Source organism: Uloborus diversus, chromosome 6, assembly GCF_026930045.1.
Source record: "Uloborus diversus isolate 005 chromosome 6, Udiv.v.3.1, whole genome shotgun sequence".
Taxonomy (NCBI): domain Eukaryota; kingdom Metazoa; phylum Arthropoda; class Arachnida; order Araneae; family Uloboridae; genus Uloborus; species Uloborus diversus.
Window position 1 is genome coordinate 108,347,932 of NC_072736.1, and position 26,070 is coordinate 108,374,001.

The 26,070-nt window shown below is 33.0% G+C and overlaps 1 protein-coding gene across 2 annotated transcripts in view; it reads left to right on the forward strand.

Annotated features, from left to right (window-relative positions):
* Positions 1–26,070, forward strand: part of LOC129224698 (SEC14-like protein 3) — a 46,514-nt gene that overhangs the window by 1,622 nt on the left and 18,822 nt on the right. The window contains exons 1-7 of one of the 2 annotated variants that reach the window (XM_054859245.1): positions 2,944–3,030; positions 5,819–5,886; positions 7,854–7,929; positions 15,536–15,579; positions 15,682–15,744; positions 19,460–19,553; positions 21,721–21,815. In XM_054859245.1, the coding sequence (XP_054715220.1) occupies positions 5,836–5,886; positions 7,854–7,929; positions 15,536–15,579; positions 15,682–15,744; positions 19,460–19,553; positions 21,721–21,815 (423 nt within the window). In that variant the 5' untranslated portion in view covers positions 2,944–3,030; positions 5,819–5,835. Of the gene's footprint in view, positions 1–2,943; positions 3,031–5,818; positions 5,887–7,853; positions 7,930–15,535; positions 15,580–15,681; positions 15,745–19,459; positions 19,554–21,720; positions 21,816–26,070 lie in introns of those variants that run through there. The other variant, XM_054859244.1, reaches the window with a different exon arrangement.

Here is a 26,070-nt window from a genome sequence, read left to right on the forward strand (position 1 = left end):
AACAATCGAAAGGATATCGTTTGAAAAAAAAATGATTAAGGTAAAAAGATTTCTCTGAATAAGCGAATATCACTCATCCCCCCCCTCCCCCCCCCGCGATGTAAAATAAAAAATTTTCAACTAAAATGACTAAACACTCTTTAAAAACGAAAAGCAATTCTTTGCAGTTTAAAATATTTCGCGAAAATAAACAAAAAAAAAAAAAAAATTACATTAACAGCAGCTTTAAAATGTAAACAAATGATCACGTAACTCCATTGTTTATAGACAAAGTTGCCAAGCCACCACGTTACTGTAATCCAGCCGATCAATGAGCGAAGTCAACTCCGACCGATTAGCGGTCCGATCTTTTAAACGAAAACTTTTAAAACTTCATATATTGCCTAATTTGTTCTTTCCACCAAAGATAAAGATCCTCCACTGCCCTGATCTTTTGTGCACAGAACTACCCTGTTGTAATTTATCTGGACGAAAATATAATTTGTTTCGTCTTTAAATTCCATCATCTTTTCCTTTAATAATGTACTAATTAGTTTGATAATCCTTAAAGTATTCTTGACACTGGTGCCAAAACTCAGATGGATTTGAGCCGAGATACAAATGTTGCTTGGTAGAGTACTTTCTGATCATTTAGTTAGGAAAACCTAAAACACCGATCCGGTCAAATCATAAACAATAATAGATCGAGCTATGGCAACTCTTTTGCTGCTCATAAACCAAACCATGTGACTGGTGGATAGTCTAGCAACAGCAGGCGGTGATCGTAGCAGAAGATCAAAATAGCGCGTAGCAGACGCGAGAAATAAAATAAATAAAATTGATGGAACACGGAAGAATGATCTTTTATGGAGTCCTATTTGTAAATTTGTTATTCTAAGTTGTACATATTTTATTAATATAGTGAGTTTTTCTTTTAGATCGTATAGTGCATTTTCTTTAGTCAATTTCAATAACTCTAGTAGCAGTTAAAGATGCAAGCGCCCAAAAAGAATAAGCGAACGGTAAGATTTTTACCTAAAATTTCAATTTAAGATACAGATTAGTACATTTTTGCGTTAACGCTAAACGTTTACGCCATTACGTTCACGCCAACGCTGACGTAGCAGTTCCAAATGAAATAAAAGTTACTGAAAACTGTGATCAAAAACTAATGCCAAAATAATGCATAACTAAAAGAACAACAGTTCAATCTCTGCACCTGGAAAAAAATTATAATGAAAACACATTACGTCTTAAAATATATGTCGAGTGCCAAACTATAGATAATGTTGCCATCTAGCAACCATGCCGCCAAAGTTTTCGCTAAGTCTTCCACCAGTCACATGATGTATCCATGAACCAATTTTTTCATCAGCAAGTCTGGGACAGCTCGGTCTACTCTTATTATTAGTCTATGGGTCAAATGGTTCAACTACGACGACAGAACACACGTTTTGTGTGAACCTTTCAGTACTTTACTTTAAAATATATCTCGGGACCTAAAATCGTTGCTTTCAAGAAATGAAGGCTTTACTCTCTCTCTACGTTTTATCTATTCTCAATTGACATATCACAGTAGGAAATTTTATTACAAAAAGCAGGGCTGGCTTTCTTATTGTCCTTTGGCAACATATTAAATATTTATTTCAGTTCTCCCTCAGAAATAGATTAAAATAAATATTAATCACTTGGGAGATGTAACCACTCAATGTTTTAATTAATTAATTAATTAACAAAAACGCTTCGGATTCGATCCATCGCGCTTCAAAACCATGCTTGCCACAACTTAATTACACACACAAAATTTGATTAAAATCGGTCCAGCCGTTTAAAAGCCTTATGGTGACAAACGTCCGCACAAAAGAATTTTATATATTAAGACTAGAGGACCCGACAGACGTTGTTCTGTTCAAACTTTGTAAATTGGAAAGTTAAAAAAATTCAATAAACTATCAAGTGTTTGAACCGTTTTGTTGAAAAAAATAAGTAAAAAGAAAATGTTTAAAGCTGCTTTTGGTGTCAGAATGCGTATATTTATTACAACTTGATTTATCTAATGCCCACTGAGCAGTTGTTTTATTAACTACTTTTTTTTCCCGTACTTGAAAGCTTGTTCCTTCAGCCATACTCAAAGGATAAAAAGCGTCCTCAAATATTAAGTGCAAAAAACTAACTACCCATCAAGAACAAACGGGAAATCCCGCTGCAACATCCCCCATATGAAAAAGAATAAAACAATCGAAAGGATATCGTTAAAAAAAATGATTAAGGTAAAAAGATTTCTCTGAATAAGCGAATATCACTCATCCCCCCCCCCCCCCACCCGATGTAAAATAAACATTTTTCAACTAAAATGACTAAACACTCTTTAAAAACGAAAAACAATTCTTTGCAATTTGAAATATTTCGCAAAAATAAACAAAAAATACAATAAATTACATTAACAGCAGCTTTAAAATGCAAACAAATGATCACACAACTCTATTGTTTATAGACAAAGTCGCCAAGCTACCACGTTACTGTAATCCAGCCGATCAATGAACGAAGTCAACTCCGACCGATTAGCGGTCCGATCTTTTAAACGAAAACTTTTAAAACTTCATATATTGCCTAATTTGTTCTTTCCACCAAAGGAAAAATAAAATCATAGCACGCCAAAAACAGTCAAATGAGAACAATAAGCAGTCGTGATTGCTCAAAAAACGTACATCTTAATTTTTTATGAATTTTAACATTCAAAAAAAATCCGCGACCATCATGTTGCAGCCCTTGTTGAATTGACATGGATTCTACCTGCTACTTTATGAGGAGGGGAAGGAGATGGAGTGATATGAAAATCAAGATTGAAAACTGAGTCGCGAGTACTACAAGATTAGGAGCCGTTGCAGTTGCGAATACTTGATGTGAGATTCTACTCCAAGTTTTAAAGATAATTTTATTTACATTAAGAACACGTGATAAAGTGCGGGTGTGAGTGAGATTGAAGTTGAATGATCGAAACATCTTTGGTTTCAGAAAACTCTGAGAAGTATGTAAAGCTGAACTTTAGAGGTAAGTACAGTATATTGGATTTAAATCTTGTAGAGGTCTCCAAACCGTACTTATTTTCTGAGAAAACGTTCGTATTCAAATGCGCAAAGTCGAATCTGCATCTGAGTTCAAAATGAGAAATTTCCGTTTAAAGTTGAGTGCTTCCATGTATTTGATACATATGCAATTTTTTCAGAATATATTTTAAAATATTTCCCATTCACAAATGACCATAAAACATGTATTTAAGGTAAAAAAGACAACGAATCATTTGGTGACCGTAATTCAATTTTGATAAAAAAATGCAGATTCTACTTTTGTGCTTAGCACGGTACACGTGTAAGATGTTATTTTTTCTGAAATAATGTACGCTACATAATTCCGTTATTTAGATGTTGTTAAAGGATCGTCTTCATACTGAAATAAGCATAAACATTAAAATTTTCTATGAGAACTTCACTGTTTTATAACATATTTGTGATTAGTGTCATCATTTAACTTTGTACACAAAATTTTGTTTAATTTTCTGCAGTCAATGCTTCATAATTTGATTGAGAAAAACACATCTCGTAATGTAAATATATTTTCGATACTTTTGCATATAATATCTAAACCAAGTTGGAAGTGGGAAGTTATATATATATATATATATATATATATATATATATATATATATATATATATATATATATATATATATATATATATATATATATATATATATTATTTTCATTTTTTTTTAATAGTATAAATCAACCCAACAACAAAAGCAGCGACATTTGCCACATCAAAAATAAAATTTTGAATTTTTATGAATTTTGAAAAAAAAAAAGATTTGGAAATATGTTATACATTGATGGAAAAACATTTAGAAATGATTTTATACAGTCATCTAAAATTCGAGTCCAAAATATTCTGCATAGTTTGAATTATATGCTAAAAATCTCTTTTTCTTCCGTTTGGGAGTCCGTATAATGTTATCAAACTGAAACAGTAGATTTTGCTTTCTATGTGAGAAAAGAAGAAGATTGTTCAATAGAATGTAATTATTTTTTTGTTTCACAACTGCACAAGAGTTGTTTTTATGTCCCATACTCTTGATAGGGGGAGGGGGCGGGGCGTTGCCTGATTTCAGAGAAAATGGGATGATTGCCGTTTACTTCCCAGGAACGCTTCCATCTTAAATGGTAGATAAAATGTGTTGGCAAGTATGAAAGAAGCACTAGAAGTGAATAATAAGAAATAGTGGCACTTATTTGAGGGTAAAAATCTCCTCTGAAAGTTATAACATTATTGCTGATCCTAGTACATTAGTTTATGTACATGTAAATACTTTTTATACACCCTCCAGGAGGTATATTTAGGCTGCGCTAATGCGTAGAGGTACTTATATTACCAACAAAGTTTTAAGCAAATTGTTAGAACATTCAAGATTTTTTTAAAACTTTAAATCAGTAATCATAACATTCTTTTCGACTAAATTGAGTTAAAATAAATCTTATATAATTAAAAACTGAGCGTATGTACCTATGTATCTATGTATGTCTAAGCTTCTTTTCCCGAACAACAGTGAACTGACCATCGAACCAGGTATCGATGGATTCGTAATTTTCCCGACTTCATGTTTGGCTATTTAACATAATCCAGAGATAATAATTAGCGAAGATATCGTTTAAAAACTATTAATTATGGCACTTAGATTTCTACATAAAATCCCCATTTTCCAAAAGCTTTCCGTCATTCAAATTATTATTCAGTGCTTCATCTCAACATTCCGCAGCAATGCGTTTATTAAAATGTATAGCGGGTGAAGAAAATCATTGAGATGAAAGATATGGTGCCATTTTTTTTTTCTCGAATATGAACAGGTAAAATTTTTGTTTTTGTTTTGAGGCTTTTCCTGTAATCACACACACACACACACACACACACACACAGGGGATTTGAAATGTGTACTTTTTGGGGGGTTTTCTGCAATCTGCCGCAAAATTTCACTGACTTTTTTTTTTTTGGTTCAAGCCTGAGTGTTGAACTCGCGTCTTGACATAAATTTTATTTTCGAGGTGGACCGTGCAAAGCCGGGTGACGCAGCTAGTAATTTTAATAAAATCCGAATATTGTCAAGGAATTCTCAAAAGTTAATGTACTGTAGCGAGTAGCTTCAGTTATTTCTTTTGAAAAACTAAATTAATATTTAGTACATGCGTTTGCATTGATCGGTAAGTTTTGGCCTTAAAAAAGCGTTTTTCATTGTGGTGGAGGACCCTGAATGGTTTTTCACTAATATCTTTTGTTCTACTCGTCGGAATGCAATGAAATTTTGTACCTTAGCTGCTTTTAGTCTCAAAATCTCATTTATATTTATAAAAAAAATGAGAGGTTACTGTTTGAAAATTCAGAGTTTGTGTTTCACTAACTTTGTATATGATCTCTTATCAAAACTTAATTTACATACTTTTAAAGAAGACTTTAATCCACGTCAGATGACACCCCCCCCCCGTCAGCACATATAATAGCTGAATAATTAAGAGTGGTTTTTTTTTTCTATGACTACCAGATGTTGAAAGTGGTGGATGTACAACAATGTACACAAAATAAAGTATAAATAAAATAAAATAAAATAAAACTTTATTTTTTTTCTGGGAGCTGATTTTTATGTATGTTTTACAGAATTTTGTCAATAATTGACAAAAAAGGTACTGTTACTTTTCCAATTCTAGGCGAAGAGTTGGTTTAAAACGACAAAGAAAAGAATAATTGTCAAAATTGTGTTAGATGAATGTTTAAAAAATAACTTTTTATATTGCAGTTTAAAAAGTACCAAGTATGTATCCCGAACTTGTGTTTTCAGATGAAGAAAGTAAAAAGATAGAAGAGGTAAGCATTTAAAAAATTTATTTATGGTTTTATAATTACCATGTAGTTGATATTAATATTATTTAAAATTAAGTTATGCCGCTTCCATAACTCAAAATTTGAAATGTAATAAGTTTTATTAGATTAAGTAGCAGCAGAAACGAAGTAAAATTACGTACTGTACTGGGGGGGGGTGGCGACGCACTAGTGGTTACTCGACAATTATTCTTTAAGAAAATAAATAAGATGCCAATTGGCTTCAATTTAAGAACACTTTTTGGCAATACAAGGGGAAAAGGCATCAGTTGTTATACACAGCACATTACAAAGATTCCAAATATGTTAGATTCTTCAAGAAATATCCGAATTGCCCGTTTATGGCTTGCAGAGACGGCGGTTTTGTCCCTTTTATGGACTTATCAGTTTTGAAGAGTCAATAACCTAGTAGGAGGCAGATGCTCTGTCATTGAAACCTATCTTCACTTTTTGAGGTATAATGCACCATCGCTATCAGATTCACGCTAGCGCACTAAATTAGTTTTCACTTTTTTTTTTTTGGTATAACTTAACTACGGAGAGATGGCAGGTGAACTGGAAGCAGAAACGGATCACTTCATTTTGTAAAGATACTATCTATTACAACATGAAGTGGTCTGATTCCGCTTCTAGTTTACTCGCAATCTCTTCGTGGTCAAGCTCTAATTCAATTAATCTCTAATTCAATGAGAAAGCATCTACATCCACCTCGGTTTTGGACTAGAACACCTATAACTGGAGAGGTTGACGCATCCGCCATGTTGGAGCAAGCTGGAGCAAGCGTACTTATCGCACAACAGGGAAATACAGAATAAAAGACATTCCGTAGAACACTGCAACATGTTGGCAGAGATTTCAGAGCATTTATAACGTAATGATAGTAAAATCATGAGAAATAACTCGATATGAACCTCACACAAGCGAGCTCCGTCTCCAGGCCGCCAGTCACTTCGTCGGCTATTAATTATCCATTTCTTTTTTCTTTCTGCATCTGCTGGAAATCTGAAGAGCTGAAATCCTTTTTTGAAGCTGTTTGCACAATCAACAGCCGAACAACCACCCATTTGACTCACTTTAACACATGCTAAAGAAATGTAAACATCATCAGCAATGCTATCACTGCGAAGCACTGGATCAAGTTTGCTCCAAAATGGCGGATGCGTAGGTTCCTCCACTATAGGGGCTTTATTATGGTCTACTGCAGACTGATGCCATAACAAGGACAAAACTTCAATCTCTTGATGACATAACCGGGCTGTCGATGTATTGCATGTAGTCCCTCTTTAGTCCCAAATTCAGGACAGCAATGTACTGCTTATGCTAGATTCATGTTTTATTGCATGAATTTTTGGAAGAACATGATCTCTACTTCTATGCAATTAATTTTAGTTTTGAATATTTCAATTTTTCTTTTTGAATATTTTCTCCGACAAATCTTTTGTCGAATGTCTTTTCATCCATAAGCTCATTTCTTTTGCTTTTAAAAGGCCGTTGCTTGTCACGCCGAAACACGCATCTGCAGGGATCCGCAATTTGTTGCTTTTGGCATTATCATTTGGTAATTTACTTTTTATATACAAAGGTATTTATTTAACACACTATATTTGGTTTTACTGGTTGGATGGAGCTCTGAGTTAGCTCTGTTTTTTGATCGAACCCAGAAACCGAGTAACCCCCGGTCCAGCACTCCTGAAGGTTTTGATATAGAATGGTGAATTTGGAGGACTTTGTGATCACGACACATTTAACGTGCCCCAGTCACCAATAGAGAAACATAGGATTTTAGATCGGCTGTCATCACGCCTAGGACCCTCCAGTTACCACTCTGACTTCCTTATCGATCAAGCCACCCCGACCTTTCATTGTTCAACATAAAATACTGCCATTTTGTATGTGTAGACGAAAATTATTCTTATTTGCATGATAATAAAAATTTATCGTTGTTGATACAGCTTAGAAGACGACTTAAAAATGAAGTTAGCAGCGAAATCTATGAAGACAAAACGATGTTCCATAGGTTCTTGAAAGGTAATATGCTCTTCCCTCAATTAGCATTTTAACTAATATACTTTTATGAAAACAATAAATAAAGCTCTAAATTTATTCAAGTCAAAATCTCTACGACTGTAGAAAACTGTTAAAGCTTGACTACGAAGAGAAGGCGGATGACCTTCAAGCAAAATCATCATTTGTATCGTTTGTAATCGGTTGATTGTTATTATTTTGTAATAGATAGGATCACTGAGAACGACTCAAACTTTTAAGTGCTTTCTGGTTGATTCTACGTATTACAAATGATACAAAATGAGGTTTCACTACAAGCTCATCCGCCTTCTCTCCGCGGTCAAGCTTTAGAAAAACTCGATTTACCGTAAATATGATTAACGTTTATTATTTTTTTTCCCCCATTAATACCAAAACATTAGTTTGAGAAATCTTACTGAATCATTGTTTCATTACACTAAAGCCGGCTTTTTTGCTCCTTTCATTTATCTTAATTGATAGATAGCGATTCACGTGATCCATGGACTTGCTCGAAGAATTATCCGGCAAATTGTTTTTCTATTGTTTTCTTTCTTTTCTGGTAATTTCTTTTGGATATATTTATTTATTTATTGCTTTTGTTTATAACTTCATTATGTTTATTTGTATTTATGCAGCCAGGTAGGTTTCAGTATGTTTTTTTACTTTAAACACTGATATTCGGTTATTATGAATGATTATTTTTAAAACAATATCTTAAGTAAGAATTTTTTATACCCACGACATGCAGATGAATTCATTTATGATAATTTTCTCTTTCTACTCACGTCTGTTTCAAACATTCTCTTTTAATGATCATTATTAACATAATCTTTTATAGAATATTACATTTGCGTATTTCTTACTGAATAAGTGATTTCTTTCTTGTATAAATGCATCATGAACTATGGTAGGTATATCCTTTTTAACCGACTTCAAAAAGGAGGCGGTTATCAATTCATACCGTTTGTATGTTTTTTTTTGTTTGTTTGTCCACTCATAGCGTCTTACCTAGTGAACCGATTTTGATGATTCTTTTTTTAATGGATACGGGATGGCTCAACTTAGGTCCCATTACTTTGTTTGACCATATTTGTTCTTTAGAAAAAATGTTATGGGCAAAAAACAGTAAATTTTATGCAATTTCCCTATTAAATGATTTTGTAGCGAAGTTCGCACTTTTCATCCGTGGATAACGGTGGCTCAGTGGTAGAATTCTCGCCTCCCACACGAGCGACCCGGGTTCAAATCCCGATTAGGACAAAGTGAATTTTACTAAAATTTCGTTTCTAGTGTTTCCCGTATTTTCTCGAATCTTCTATTAATTTCTGTATCTTTCCAAGTCTGGAAAGTTCCAGCACTTTCTCAAGTTGTATATAAGGAGATGTAACGTTCATTCGTGGTTCTGAATAAAGATCTCGACTTGAGACTAACGAGTATTCGCTTCATTTGGCATTCACATTGTCTTCGCTATCTTCATCAACGCGACAATAGGAAACTTATTGTTATAAAACTTTGGTGCCCTATAACAGTAACATTAATAGTAATTGTAATGATAATTTTGAATGAAGGCTTCTCTGAAGCAAGCATCAAATTTCTTCAAGGGATATTTCGATAATGGGGAATCTGGCGCTGTCGTCTCATTTTTGGCGTAAATAATTTTATTTTAGTAACCCTGCTGATTTATAGTAACCCTATGTGAATTATCAAAATCTTCCTTTCTTCAGTGCTATTGCTCCATAGTAGGGGTAAACCTAACCTGGAAGCGAGGTGATGCAGTGATTAGGATCTGCTTAGCCTTCACAATGCTACCATTAGGTTTGACTCAACTACTCTGTAGTATTTTTATCGTTATCATCTATGCCGATAACAGATGATCGGGGCTAAGTAAGAAAATACAGGATTGCATCATGAGCAACTTAGATGCTGTGGAATGTAAATTAGTTAGGAAAAACGTAATACTTAAATGGTTATAATTAAACTAACTACGCATGATTTCCAGAGAGGAACAAAGATAAGTTTTTAGTGCCAATCGCTTAAAGTTTAACGCGCGTCAATCGTTTTTCTTAGTATGGAGCATTTTTAAGAAAAAAATGTGAAGTTTCGTGATGGTAACTTCTTATTATTTCTGAAATACCTACATTTACACTAAAAAGAATGAAATAAAAAATTTTGAAAAAAAAAAAATAGAACCGACTTCAAAATTGCTCTAAAAAGTGAAAAATAATTTTATTCTTTAAACACCATCGATAATGCTTTTAAACATAATTTTTGAAGTTGGCGCAAAAACGATAGATAAAATCATTCACAGCCATAACTGAAATACATCTATAAATTTAACCAGGACCAGTTTCTTCACTATCACATACATTATGCATTGATGACAGCATATTTGAATAGCGATATAAATGTTTCGTTCGTAGCTTTGGATGCTTTTCTGAAAAAAAATTATGAACGAAGCATGGTTACACTGGATTTTACGTTTTGTTTTTGCGCCCAACTTCAAAAATTATGTTTAAGAGCATTATCGATGGTGTTTAAAGAATAAAATTATTTTTCACTTTTTAGAGCAATTTTGAAGTCGGTTCTACGTTTTTTTTTTTTTTTTTTTTTTTTTCAAAATTTTTTATAAATGTAACGATTTATCCGCATTATATTTGTGTTAATTTTTAATATGAATAAATATTTTAAAAGAATTATCTGAAACTTTATGCAAAATTATCGCTTTAAGAACCACGGATTGATTATTTTTATTTAGCATAAAAATCGAAACTAAAAAAGGAAAGTATCAATGAAGAAAAAACGCTTATTAAAAACCTGTCTACAAAATCAGCTTGAGAAAACTTTAATCTGTCAGAAACATAATTTTCTTCTTCTTTCTGCTGCAATACCCACGCTCTCATGTTAAAGATAGTTTAAGTAGTATTTGTAATATTACTGAGAATGGGGTTGTTCCCTTCAGTCAAAAGTAGTACTTTTAGTCACTGAAATTGATTAGAATAAGCAAAAAAAAAAAAAACATGGACATAGAAAATTCTTTCATTTTCCCAACAGTTATTTTTTAATTGATTTTTAAAAATGTCCGATTTTGCAAACAAGGCTTGGCCTTTATGACGTCACAAATGATGCTCTTTGGCGCATTTTGTACCGCGTTTCCACGTTATTATAATCAAGAAGCGAATTAAAATTGCGCTCTACGCTTGCTATCAACCATATCGTTGCCAATACACGTGAGTAAAGATGCGGATTAAATATTTTGCTCCGTGAATGGCAACACAGAATGGCATTTCATCATTTGTGATGTTATCGGCAAGAAATGTAAACAATGAAAGCGCACCTATTTAAGTAATTTTTTCAAAATATTAAACTTAAACAAATTATTTAAAAAATGCTCAGATTCTATGTTTTTAAACATGTTCTTTCAGAAAAAAATACTTTTAAAATTTTGGAAATGACCTCATTGTGTCCGGCTCAGTTGTTTTGAGCACCCGATGTGAGAAACAACACTGCAGTTTTATTTTTTTAAAGAAGTTTAACGCGAACCCGCCCCCCCCCCCTACCCACTAAATTTCGCCAGAACCCCCAAGGAGTTCGACGAAGCCCTGTTTTGGGGTATTAGACAGTAACGTATTTAATATTTTTTTCAGTCCTTTGGGATTTTATTAACAAGTAAATGTTAAGAGCACTTTCAAAAGGTTTCAAGAAGATCAAAGGTTTAGGATTGAAAGTATTAGTTAATTGATATTATATTGCTGTAAGAAAACGATTTTAAGTTTGTTCCTGAGATAAAACACCTCACAAGTTACCTTTATATACGAGTATTAATAGGCAAGCCGTTTTCTTTCGGTACCAATTTCTCCTCTGTTTGTGAACCAATTTCCTTTATTCTTTTTTTGTTCGGTAGCTATTGCCGAGTTTAGTGTCATCAATAAATTTTTTTGAAATCGAATGCTAATTAACGAAGATATTAATAAAAAACGCATTTTCTTACTAAATTGCTCTTTCTACGCGAACGGATGGTCCAATTTTTTCGAATTTGATATGGTTGGAAAAGTCTATAAAAAACACTCCTAACGAAAAAATTGTCAGGGCGCCCAAGGTCCAATAACCTAAATCCTCTAGAAAAAAGTTATAAGCGTTTTTTAGTAAGCGAAACTCAAAAATTTTAATTTTATCTCTCTTCCATTGTTGAAATTCATTGTTGGACACGCGAAACATTAAGTTTTAATTCATTTTTTTAAACCGCTTTTTCTACACGAAAAATGCATTTTAATGCTTCGAGCTTGGTATGGTTGGAAAGCTCGTGAAAAATACTTCAAAACACGTTTACCCTCCGTTTTACGGCTAAAAACAGAAACCTGCTACGATGACTAGAAAATGAGCTAGAAGCAATTAAAAATTATTGAAAACCCATTTTTATTTTCTTTTTCACGCGAAAATGTCCAGCAATTTCTTCACGCGACATTGTCAGCGTGAAGAAATTGCTGGATAATATTGTGGTGTTGCCATTCCTCGCTTGAGCATAAAGAAATAAAACTCTTGCATTTCTTTTTATTATTGAGGCTTTTTGGGTAACTACGGGCATTTAAAATATTTTCATTTTGATTATGTTTTCGCGATTTTAATATTTAAATAAATTGTTTTCCGGAGTGAGGGACGACTTTCAGTTCCAGCTGTCAATAATACCTACATTTGCTATCACCACAAACACATCTCAAGGTGAAACTTTGGATAAAATTGGCGCATTATTACGACGTCCAGCTCTTTCGCATGGACAATTATATGTTGCCGTGAGTAGAGTTCGTTCATTTGACTCTGTTGAAAATTTTATATTTAACGGCAAAGATCGTGCCTACTTTTACAAAGAATATTGTTTGTACAGAAATTTTATATATTATGGGATTTTTACTGCATCATTTCATTCAAAAAGACTTCCATTATTGTGAAATTGGTGAACTTTCAACGGCGCCCATATAGGGGGCAAGGCGGAGGCTCAAGCCCCCATCCCTTAGAGATTAGAATTTCCTTGCTTTTAGGACTTTTTTCTTTGCAAAAATGTAAAACCATTTCTTCTCCAGCCATTAATGAATAAGTTATTACATATGTCAAATTTTAATAACTCTAATATGTACTGAAGTTGGTTTCTATGGGAAGAATATCCTGCTAAACCATCGGGAAAATATTTGAGCACCCCCTTAAAATTTTGCATATAGGTGCCCATGCGAACTTTATGTCATTTTGCTACCAATGCCGGGGCGAGAAATATTTTTCTTTTGCATTCGTAAAAAATGAGTAGAGAATGTCTATTTGCAAGGAACTGACTACGAATGAAGTCCCTCTTAAAGGTAGGTTTCATTAAATTGTAACCGTTCGTGACAAGGGGGGAGGAAATGAATGACAAGAGGGACATATATACAATGGGGAGGATGGGACATCAAGATTTGTTTTGATAAGAACGTTTATGAAAAAAAAGTGTGACATGTGACAGAGGGAAGAAGGGGTATGGTGAAGTGTGAAACTCTGCGACAAAGGGGTGAGGGATGAAAAATTTTGAAAAGTGCATTTGTCAGTTTTCGTAAACCGTAACCGAACCGTAAACAAATCACTAAGACGATTTTTTATTATAAAATTGCACTGTTATTGCGACGTTTAGTGTTTTTGAATGGACAATTTTTAATGTAGCAAGTAGGATTCGTTCATTTGACTGTTTAAAATGTTATAATTCTTAAGTCAGAGGTCAAGGCAACTTACTCAATAATATTAAACTTATTAAAAGAAGTAGTATTCATGCAGAATTTCACATAAAATCGGAGTTTTTCAGGATCATTTCATTAGGGATGATTTCGATAGTTGGCGCTCTTTATCTACTGGCATAAAATTTTTGGCACCAATTGCAGCGCGAGAAATGTTTTTTATTTGCATACATAAACAAAGAGTAGGGAAATATGTATTCGATTACCACAAAACAGGGGCAGTCCACGAATGAAGATGGGGTTCACAAAATAGCAGGGGTTTGTTACAAGGGAGAGGAAATACATGACAAGAGGAGCATACAATGGGGAGAATAGGGCATAACAAGCCTTTTCCTATAGGAACGTTTATGAAAAACAGCGTGACATGTGACAAAGGGAAGAGGAGTTATGGTGAAGTGCGACTCTTTGTGACAAAGGGGGGAGTGTGTCGAAAATGTTGAAAAGTGTTACATCAGTTATGCACTGCCCTTAACCATAAACAAATCACAAAGTCGACCTTTTTAAAAAAAATTACTATTATTACGACGCTCAGTGCTTTTGAATGGACAGTTATATGTTGCCACAAGTAGAGTTCGTTCACTTGATACTTGGAAATTTAGATTTCTAATGACGAAGAAGCAACTTACTCAATAATAGTAGAGGTTTTATAAGTAATATTGTTCGCACAGAAGTTTTAAGTTTTACTTATAAACTGAGTTTTGATGCTTCATTTCATACAGGAAGATTTCGAAAATTAGACAATTGCCGATTTTTATCTATTATCGTCAATTTTTTTGTTTCCAATGCCAAAGCGAAAAATGATTTTCCTTTGCATACGTAAACAAAGAGTAGGGAAATATTAATTTGGATAGGGTTAGTACAAAGCACCATGGTATTTTACATATAATAAAATAAAATGTTTGTCCAAAATAAAATTATTCAACTCCTACAATTTGACGACCACACCAATTTCTCAATGAAGTTGTTTCCTTCAGTCAAAAGTACTACTTTTAGTCACTGAAATAGATAGAATAAACAAAATAATAATAATAATGTTGAGACAGAAAAAAATTTATTTTCTCAACTGTTATTTTTTTAAAACCTTTTTGAATGTCCGTTTTTGGAAATAATGCGTGGACTTTATGATGTTACAAGTGCTTTACTTTGGCGTGCGACTCCATTGCCGCGCTAAATACTAACGCTTTGCTGTCAACCGCATTTTCGAGTTATGATAATTTGCACTGTGCACTAATGGCATCAGTGAGTGTCAATTCATTGCTTTTTATGCTATGTACAGAAGCGTAAAAAATGAATTTCAATCTGCGCACTAATTAAAGTAGTTGTTAAAAAATATTAAATTTTTTTCAAATTATTTAAAAAATGATTAAAACTTTTGTTTTTAAGCATGCTTTTTCAAAAAAAAAATGCTTTTAAAATTTCGGAAACGACACCATTACCGAAATATCCTCTTTCATCCATTTATTTTGAGATCAACAGATAAAAAGCAAAATTGGAATAAATTATTACTGTTTGGTATTGTATGTACGTATAAAAATTGTATGTTTCCAGTTATGCAGTAATGATGAGTAAGAGTAGAAATACAAATGTTGGAAATAGTTAAATTCATACAAGTTTTCTCAAATATTCATTTATGAATATGGTCGAATTTTGACCACTGGGCGAACACTAGTAATTTATTTGATGTGCATCAAAAAGTATGTTTAATAGTCTGATTTTTAGACTCATTAACAAAAGTGCTTATTTCTTACGAACAAATCGATTAAAGACAAAGAAAACCCTATGTTATAAACTCTGACAGCATCCCAAATGTATTCGTACTTTTCCATCCAGTATTTAATTATAGATTTTTTCTACTTTAGCCCGGAATTTCAACATTAATCATGCAGAGGCCATGCTTAGAAAGGTAAATGTCAGATGTACAATTTACTATAAACACAGATTTTATACAATTTTCAATGTTTTAAATTTCTAAGCTAGATTTGTAAGCTTTCAAATAATTTTTCAGAATTTAAAATGGCGAAAAGAAAATCAGATGGACACATTTCTCAAGGATTACAAAGCAAATGAAGTAGGTGTTCGCATTTATTCTTTTTTTTTTTTTTTTTTTAATTTACTTTTCCTGTGCTATAAATAGAAATTGTAGTTAATGCACTGAAGCTACGTTTGTACATTTTGCTACTGTAAATATTTAAAAAAAGTATAAGTAAACAGGGGCACCCCGATGGGAGGTCACCGGAAGTCCCTGTGACCCACCAAAATTTTCCTAACTCGGATATTTTATCTGCCGATTAGGTAAGTTTTTAGTTAATTGCAAAATTGCAATTTTTAGCTTCCCGGTATCCCTTTTCATTGGATGCACTTGCGTGTTCATATTGTATTTCATCTGTGTATAAGGTATTTCATCATTGGACAAAATTTTGAGTTTCATTATGAAATTAAATATTTCCGCTCTCCTAAAAAATTTGAGTTCGGGATGCCCCTGTAAGAAAAGTAATACATGAGCTAGCAAGAGATACAATGAGTGAAAATAACAACATAATTAGATCAGTAAATAATTTGGTAAAAGCTTTGGAACGTGGTTGGTTTGTTATTTCATAATACGTAAATGTAAACGGATACACGTACAAAAATATACGGGAGACTGAGGACTCTTGATCCCCACTTAAGTTTTCGATTTTTTTTCTCTGCTGAAAATTATGAGTTTAAAAAAAAATTCGTGAACAAAGGAAATTTTTTCCTCTATCTGACAATATTTTTTTTAGTTGAAACTAAACAGATAGTTTTGGTAAAATAATTTTTTTCAAAAATTTCATAAAGGGATCATGTATCCCCAAATCAAGGGACACATGTTCCCTTCATGTGGGAAACTTGATCAAGCTTAGAAAATAGATAGACTTTTCATTAGATCGGCTATTTATCTATGGATTTTGGTTTTCTACATAATGTTTCTCAAAAAAATAACACCAATTCTATTTTCCTTTATTAAATTATGATAATGTGAACACAAAATAACATAGTTTCAAATTTCACTATACATTCGTAAAAAAAATGTACACAACTTTCATGAACTTATGATGCTTTTGATCAGTTACTTATTATCCAATACAGCTGTGAACAAAAAATAGTATATTTTATAAATAAAATTAACAATTTTTTTAAAGTAGCGTAAAAAAGCTAAAATTACAACAAATAAAAAAAATAGGATGACAAGCTCGAAAATCATCTTATTTGCAAAGATCTTGTCTTGCAATAATAAAAAATCAAAAGTTTTTTCAATTGAATTTATTTTTAAAAAAAGAGGGAAGAAAAATGTAACTATCAGTGTACTTATAAAAGAAAAGCCTATCTTATATGTTTTCAAAACCTGAAAAGTCAAATGCAACCAATTCGTTTGTTGTAGTTCTTTAAGTTCAGCTCAACCGATCTGGATGCATGCAACTTAGCACATTCATTCTCATTTATTACACTTTTGTCAATTTTTCAGGAAAAATAGATTGATTAAGCATGTTATCTTTTCGCTTAAGAAAACTTATTTCAAACCCTAGAAATCCAACTTAGCATTCTATCCGCTAATGGGTCTACATAATGGGCAGCTCACTTTTTTGTTGTAAATCTAACTATAGTAAAATAATTTTTTTTTTTTTAAACAAAGATTTGACATCTATTTCAGTTTGTTCAAGCTCATTTTGCTGATCAGAACATAATTTATCAATAGAGTTAATTTATGTTTAGATATTTGAGGTGTTCTGCATGTTAAAAGTGCGAACTAATTATTTAACTATTTAGCATATTTGCTGCAGTGATTGATTAAATCCATCACTCATACTATGATACATTTTATTATGTTAACATGGTTTTGAATATTAAAAAGTTAATGTCAACTAAGTAAACAACATTTATATTGTTTTCATTGTGTTTATATTGTCATATGGAGACTTGATCCCTGGGATCATGTATCCCTCTAAACGAAAGGATCAAGTATCCCTAATATGCGATTTTTAGAAACATACTTGTTCTATTATTGACAATCAGTGGCAATTTACTAAAAATATGTCTCCATTATTTAAGACTGTTTATATTTTAACATTATACTTCGGAATTTTTTAAAAGTTGTATTTAACGGATAATGTAAACTTCGGAATGCTTTTCTAAAAAAAGTTTCCCTTGACACATTCAGACGATCATTTCTTGAGCTAAAACAAAATGGCTGAAAAAAAATGTTGCCAGTATTTATGTGCAAGTACAACTTTAATATAATCGTCAGGTTTCAAATCTCTACTTTTGGTGATTTTTGTACATTTTTGGCTATGGGATCATGTATCCCTAGGGATCAATTGTCCCCAGTCCCCCCTACATGGATTTTTCCGATGGTTTTTCGTATCAGTGTGTAATTTATGTTAATGGCAGTCGACGGTGACTTCTTAGTTTTAAAGCCATCTAAGTTTAAAAGTAAACCAGCTGTTCACTGTGCAGGTGTCCAGTCATGTACATACTTCCTTTTTAGATGAACTTGATTTCATTTTTTTTTTAAATTTGTTATACAGGCAACAACTAACAGGTGCATATACGAAGAGTAACATGAGCAATTCGTTGTTCTATTAATGTTTCTAACAACTACTGGCAAATCAAATAAAGTACCAGAAGACAGTCAAAGACGCGGACCAAGCTTCTCGTTTTTGAGGAGGTCATTTTCAGAAAGAGGATCGCAGGTGTCGTTTTGGGCATAAAGGGGGGCTGGGGCAAATATTATAGGTGGTCATGACATCCATGACCCCCTCTGAATTCGCGCCTGCAGACAGTAGGGTGTCAACAGATAGTAATTTTGTCAAACGTCACATATCCTGCACCCCTTGTCTTCCAATTTTGGATGTTCGAAATGAATATGGAAATTCAGCCGAATACAATACCGACGAATACGTGTAATAATGTAAAAAATATGCAGCATAGATTTACTTTCAGTTAAAATAACAATTTTATTGATTAACTTCAATTTTAAAAAATATAAATAAAAATTCCATTTGATAATGCCAACAAGCTAAAACTGAGAGTTAACTAAATAATATACACTTTTACTTTACAAAGTAACTTGACTTAAATACTCCCCTGCATGGGCGTCATATCGTCGCTCTGCTTCTGCTACCATGTTAAATAGTTTCTGAAAAGTTTCGCCATATGTATTTTTTTTCCTGTATCACATGACATTGCTTAGTTCCTCTCTTCCGCCGTACTCCACTTTATTTATCAAATCGAAAGATTACTCTCTTTTTTTTCGAGCAATCACGATTGCTAATTGTTTTCATTTTACCGTCCTTGGCGTTGTAGTTAGTTTTTCAACACCACCGTCCTCTACAGGCGCGGCTCCTGCAGTTTTGAGCAATCCGCTTCTCCTGGTTGGTGGCATCCATGTCCTAACACACGCACGCTCATTCACATACACGCTAACACACATACACACTCACACACATGCCTTTACACACATACACGCCAACGTGCATTCACACAAGCGTACACCATACACAACTATTCACGCGTAACCGCCCAAGAGGAGGAACAGGCTTGGGGGAACAAAGCCGTTTCTAGGAACAATAATTCCAATGTGTAGGTTCCTGTGGCAGCTCCTGATTTCGAAAAACATAATTTGAATTCCTAATTTCAAAATTCAAATTATTATTATTATTATTATTTATTATTATTATTATTATTATTTTCTTTTTGAAATGCCTCGTAATTTTTTCTGTAGTGAAATATTTTAACATGTCTTAACCGCTATCTGTTGCTTTTAGGTTATGGAAAAATATTTCCCTTTAAGTTTTGTAGGATATGACAAAGAAGGATGTGTTGTAAGATATCTGGAAGTAGGAACGGTCGACGTTAAAGGTAGGTTGATAAAAGATGCGTAGTTATTAATAACAGTAACTGTAGTTATTACATTATTGTTCAATTTATCCTTTGTATTGATCCATGGTTAATCAACTAGTTGTGATAGTTTTTCGGGAAACACAATTTTTCCATTACGATAAAACAGTAAAGACTGTTACATAGCAATACTCTCACAATTCAGCAATGGACAGTATTTCCAGTAATGAGTTTTCGAGATATTTTATGAAACTAGTTTTGGATTCAATATTAACGATAGGGAAATGTTGGAAATATAGATGTTCTTTCTCCCTTTTTTTCAGCGGATACCAAATAAGCAAGCTTGTACAATAAAGCTAACGTACAGAAGATGACAAAAGTGAAAAAGTAAAGAAGAAAAATGAAAAACTTGCAGTTAGTGCCTTTCATTTACCTTCGGCAGAATTCATCTGGAGTATATTCATGACTGAGTTTGAAAAATTAACTTTATTTTTTTGAAACAGATGGAATTCTCTAATAGAATTTTTTTATTCATGTTGTCGCTTAATCTTCACAGACAACTTATGTTCCAGGAAAAGTAGAATCCGAATCAAGGAAACAATATCTGATGATAGTTTACAATTTGAATTAGGATCATCTGGAGTTGATGGAAATATAGCTTAGCATACCTAGCAAAAAAAACGGGGAAGTTTTCTTCAAAAAGTCACTACCCTTCTTGAAATTAATCTGAAATCTTTCTGTCAAATTCAGAAACATTCCCAATAAAATCCAGTTACATTTCTGGAATACATCCGGAACCTCCCAAGAAACTCAGATATGTTTATAACTTATATTAATAGCTTGGCAGGTCCTGATTTATCATCAAAATTGTAAAAGCAAATATGGCGGAAGCCAAAGCCAGCAAGTATTGGGCATTCTTTTTGTCCGCAATCTTGCTCAACGCGAATATCCAGATAATTTATTTCGCCCTCTATTGGTGCTCAGTCATTCTGGAAAGGGCCGTAAATGAACCGATATATGATTAATTTTGAGGTGGACATCCAGAGCATTTTAACTTGAGTACTGGTGGGAAATTTATTTTGGTGAATAGATGACGCCTCAGTTACTTTTCGTAGCTTGAGGGGGGGGGGATGCGAGAGCAGGTCGCTTGCTGATACAGATCGGGATCGTGCATCGCGCTAGAGGTAGAACTTGTGAAACACCTATTACAGAAGCTGCGTATATCTTCACATTGGTAGATAAAAATGTTTTTAGCAACAGTGAGAAGTCTGTACCCATGAAACTTGTAGCAACTCTGGAACTTTTCCCCTAAATTAACTTGTTTTCCACAAACAACAAGTGAAATCCCGAAACGTTACCTATCAATAATCTTTAACGTTTCATAATTTTATTGTTGCGAAGGAATGTTTTTACTTCCCGCTTGATTAACGAAAATGGAATATTTGATTAACTTTTTGTGGAATACAGATAACTTGTTAAAACTTCGTGCAACTACTAAGCACACATAAATGTGAAGATTGCGCATTTTTCAGTCATTATTTCAATTAGTTCGTGAGCTTTTGAGATCTGTATCTCGGTCAATATACCATGCGAATGCTTCGTACGGATCTGCTAGCTATGGTAATAATAATTATAATGATGACAATAATAATAATAATAATAATAATAATAATAATAATAATAATAATAATAATAGTAATGACAATGATAAGGCTAATAATAATTATAATGATGACAATAATAACAAAAAAATAATGACAATGACAATGGTAATAATTATAATAATAGTAATGGTAATGATGAAAATTATAAAAGCAATAATTATAATAATAATAATGATAATAATGAAAATAATAAGAATAATAATTAATAATAATAATAATAATTATTATTATTATGATAATGATGATGAGGATGGCGATATTAATAATAATGATGATGATGACAATGACATGAATGATGATGATGATGATAACCATATTAATTATGAAATAATAACATTAATAATAATAATAATAATAATAATAATAATAATAATAATAATGATAACAAAAACAATAATAATAATAATAATAGTTCTTAGAAGCTGGCAAAAGGATTTCAACTGTGTTTATAAATACCAGTATTATACTAATTCATCGTGGTACATAATTATCTCCAAATAAAAGCACTTTATATTTTTATGTAGGATTATACCTCTCAGCGAAGTATACTGATCTTGAAAGAAGGCTTCTTCATGATATAGAGTGCGATATCGCATTACTCAAAGACCAAACTAGAAAGGTAAGTTAATTGTATGTACAAGCAATACAATATCTCATAGGGTTTCTCAGCTTCAATTAGAGGACATCTGCCTCCAGCTCGGTTATCGACTATTCTGAACTGATGAGTCCATAACAAGGATGAAACTGCTGTCTCTGGACTTCATAACCAGGATGTCGGTATATCCTTGTAGTTTTGCCTTAGCTTTGGCTTCATTTTTCCCCCGGCAATTTTTCCCCGAGGTACACACATCATGTTGAAATGATTCTCAAGGGCCTGGGTGCATATAAATTTTTTAAAAAAATTAAAAATTAATTTGAATTTTGATATCTGGAATTCAAAATATGTTTTTCGCAATCACGTGCGTGTTTGTGTCCGTGTGCAGGCATGTGTGTGTAAGTATGTGTGTGTGTGGGTGCGTGTATGTATGTGTGTAAGTGTAGGATATGGACGCAACCTGAAGACGGTTTTCGTTAGAGGAGCAGCATCGTGAGGCAGGTCGGAGGTGGTGCTGCAGAGGGAGGCGGTTGGAAAATAAAATCAAAGGATATCAAAACCGTCAAGTGAGAACAATAAACAATGTGATTGCTCAAAAAAATCTCAATAACTCGGAAAAAAGTGAGAAAAGAAAGAGAATTGCAAACCAAGAACTGTTGTCATCATTACTTGACTCATGTTTCATTAATTCTATATTTTCTCCAAACACCGATTCCTGGCTATTTTGCTCCAAATTTGCGGCATTGTGGGTGGCTTTCGTTTTCTAACATTGAGAAATACAAAGGACAACCCAAAAAAACTTCGCGGGCCGCATATGTCCGGCAGGCAGTGATTTGGGTACCACTGCACAAACACTTCAAAATGAAAGATACTTACTTCCTAAACAAGACTCAGATGCAGCTTTTGTATATTTTTAACAAGTGTAAAATACAGAGCAGAGTTCCTCCAAGCTTAAATGTACGAAGCAATGCAGCAAATCCCTCGTTATATCGCGCCTCGTTATATCGCTCGTTCGGATATATCGCGCATTTTCTCTGTCTCCCAAAAAAGTAAAAGTAAATAAAACCCTGCTATACGTTTTGGAACAATGAAGTAAAAATATTGTATTTCTTATTAAAATAAATGTCATCTTTTTTGAAGTAATGAAGAAAAGAACTAGTATGTTTTCAATTTATCTAAATTTTGCAGCAACTTAAGTTTTATCTCAGCAAAAGAATTAAAACATTATAATTCATTTTTTGAAATCTTAACAAAAGCAATTGGTGGACTAATTTTCTTCTGTTGTGTCAATAAAAATGCTGATCTTACTGTGATAACAAACGAATACTTTTGTATGTATAATGGGGTGGTTTCCTTCAGTCAAAAGTACTACTTTTAGTCCTTGAAATGGATAAAATGAGCAAAAAAAAGCATGGACCCAGAAAATACTTTCATTTTCCCAACAGTTTTTGTTTAAATTAATTTTTTAAATGTCCGATTTTTCAAACAAGGCGTGGTCTTTATGACGTCACAAATGATGAACTTTGCCGCATCGTTTTACTACGTTTCCACATTATGGTTGCGTTCGACGAAACTCACCGGTCGACCGGTAAGTAACTGGTTACTAACCGAAGCGTTCTATGATCAACCGGTTACCACGGCGGTTGCCATTCTAAGCAGTTGATTGGTTGATTGGAGCACGTGATCATTAGCTGTCACGTGATTAACTAACCGGTCGCTCTCGGTCGAGCTCGTCGAATGCAACCTATGATAATCAAGCAGCGAATTCATCTTCTTTCTTTCTTTAAGTGCTTAATTGCACAGGTTTATTTTGATGAGGACTACAATCTGAGTGTTTTGCCTCCCTTGCGCATGATATACTTTTATTACACATATAAACAACACATGAAAGAATTTACATCACAAAGAAGGGAAAATACAACCGGAGTGAGGGTGGGAGTCGAACCTACCGCCTCAAGTGTGCCAATGTTAAGCAGTCACTCAGACCGCTCGGAGACTGAGGCCCCAAGCAGAAAATTAAAATTGCGCTCTGCGCTCGCTACCAATACAGTGAGTAAAGATGCGAATTAAATATTTTGGATCTTGAATGGCAACACACAATGGCATTTCGTCATTTTTGATGTCATCGGCAGAAGCGTTAAACGATGAAAGAGCACCGATTTAAGTAATTTTTTAAAAATATTAAACTTAAAGAAATCATTTAAAAATGGTCAGATTCTATGTTTTTAAACATGTTCTTTCCGAAAAAAAATGCTTTTAAAATTTTGGAAACGACCCCATTAAGGCACTGAGAAGCAAAGGGGTGTAAGTGCCAAAATTAAAAATTCGGAGATAACCAGTGCAAATGGTAGACGAATCTCCCCTTTGTTTTGGGTTCAAAGATAGTACTGGTAACCCTGGTAGGTGCTTAAATATAGCATAATTTAGAAAAAGGTTTCGATGAAAGCCTACTTAAGACGTAAACTATTACTAAAAACATTAAAATGTCCATTTACATCAATTTGCTTCACACTACCTCATTTGTAACTTATCTGCACGTTAAATGAATCGTTGATTTTCATGATCTTGGTTATACAGTAAAACCTGTCTACAACGATACTGTTGAGACCTAAAAAGAATATCGTAATAGGCAGGTTATCGTTATAGACAGTATCGTTATAGACAGTATCGCTATACACAGTTTCACTGTATCGCGTTTTGGGGTGTGTGCGTTTTTTTATTGTCGCCCAAATTACGCTATGTAACGAGGGGTTTCTGTATCAAATGAAGATGTGCATAGCACACCACTTAACATTTTTAACTATTAAAAGTTTATAAACTTGTAATAGATCACGTAATATAATTTATGTACAAGATATTTATGTATACATGAGCTTCTTACCTTACTTTTTGAAACACCCTCGTGCACCCAGCTTAAAAAATGAGCTTCCGAACTTTCACCTTTCAGCAGTTTGTCCATTGGTTAGTAGTTCAATAATGCTTGTTTTCTTACTTAGAAGCGGTTGGCTGAAACAAAATACGTTTTATTTTTCTAACCTTTTTTTTTTCTTATGGTGGTGAAAGAACTATAGGGTCATTCCATGTCAAGTGATCCAAAATTTGGGAATTTTTTTCCCTCACCATTTTGTATTTCTTTGAAATTTGGCTCATCGATTGTACCCTTCGAGGTAATCAAAAGTCCAAATTTTTAGATTTTTATCTCTATTTTTTTTTATTTATGACACTTTGATTTTTCGAAAAACCCTCTTTTTTTCATGGATGCTTGAACATAAAATGGACGATAACTCAGCACCAAATATAGATAAAAAGATTTGGTAAAAAGCATTTTAAAGTACATTAGTTGCTGTCTAATGGGATATGCAACATGACTAATTTCAAAAAAATTTTAATTTTCAAAAAATGAAATTTAAATTTTAAATTTAAATTTCTCAGAAAAGGTATAATGAATTTTTTTTAAAAAAATTCTCGAAAATTTGTGTGTATTTTATCTTCATTTGTGCAAAGTTTCAAGTTGGGATCTCAATGGGATCATATTTTTATGAATTTTTAAATAAAATTTGACTTATGAAATAATGACATTTTTCAGATTCTAACTAGTTAAATATGGCGTTCTCTTACTGGGGATGATCTAGTAAGTGGTGATTGATCATGACTATGCTTGAAGTGAGCTGACATGAATTTGTAAATTAGTATCCCCCCCCCCTAAGCCACACAACCACTTTTTATCTTTTTTTTTTTTTTTTCAAAACTTTTCAAAATGTAAAAATAAATAAATAAATAAATAACCAAAATGAATAGTAAACTTATTAAAAGTTGGTAAATGTTCTTCTTTAAAGCAAGACCCCCCCCCCCCCCCCCGAACCACCACTTTTATTATTATTTACTTTTTTTTTTCAAAACTATTTTCAAAATGTTAAAAATAAATAAATGAATAAAATAAAACAAAATGAATAGAAAACATATTAAAAGCTGGTACATTTTCTTCTTTAAATCAAAACAAAGTACAATACCCCCACCCCCCACTCCCACACCAACGATTAACACTATATTAGTCATGCCTCACCTGATGCTTTTTTTTTTCAGACCAAGTGTTTCTTTTTCAATCCTTACTTCACAAAGTGTACTTGATTAATTCACTATCTGATAAGGAGTTATGATTCATTTCATCCCCTACCCCTGCACCAATTTTCAATTTTGGAGGCACGAAAGAAATAGTTTGTCCCAAGATCATAGCAAAATAGGAGTGTTTCCCCCGTGTTGTTCCATTCTTCTGACACTG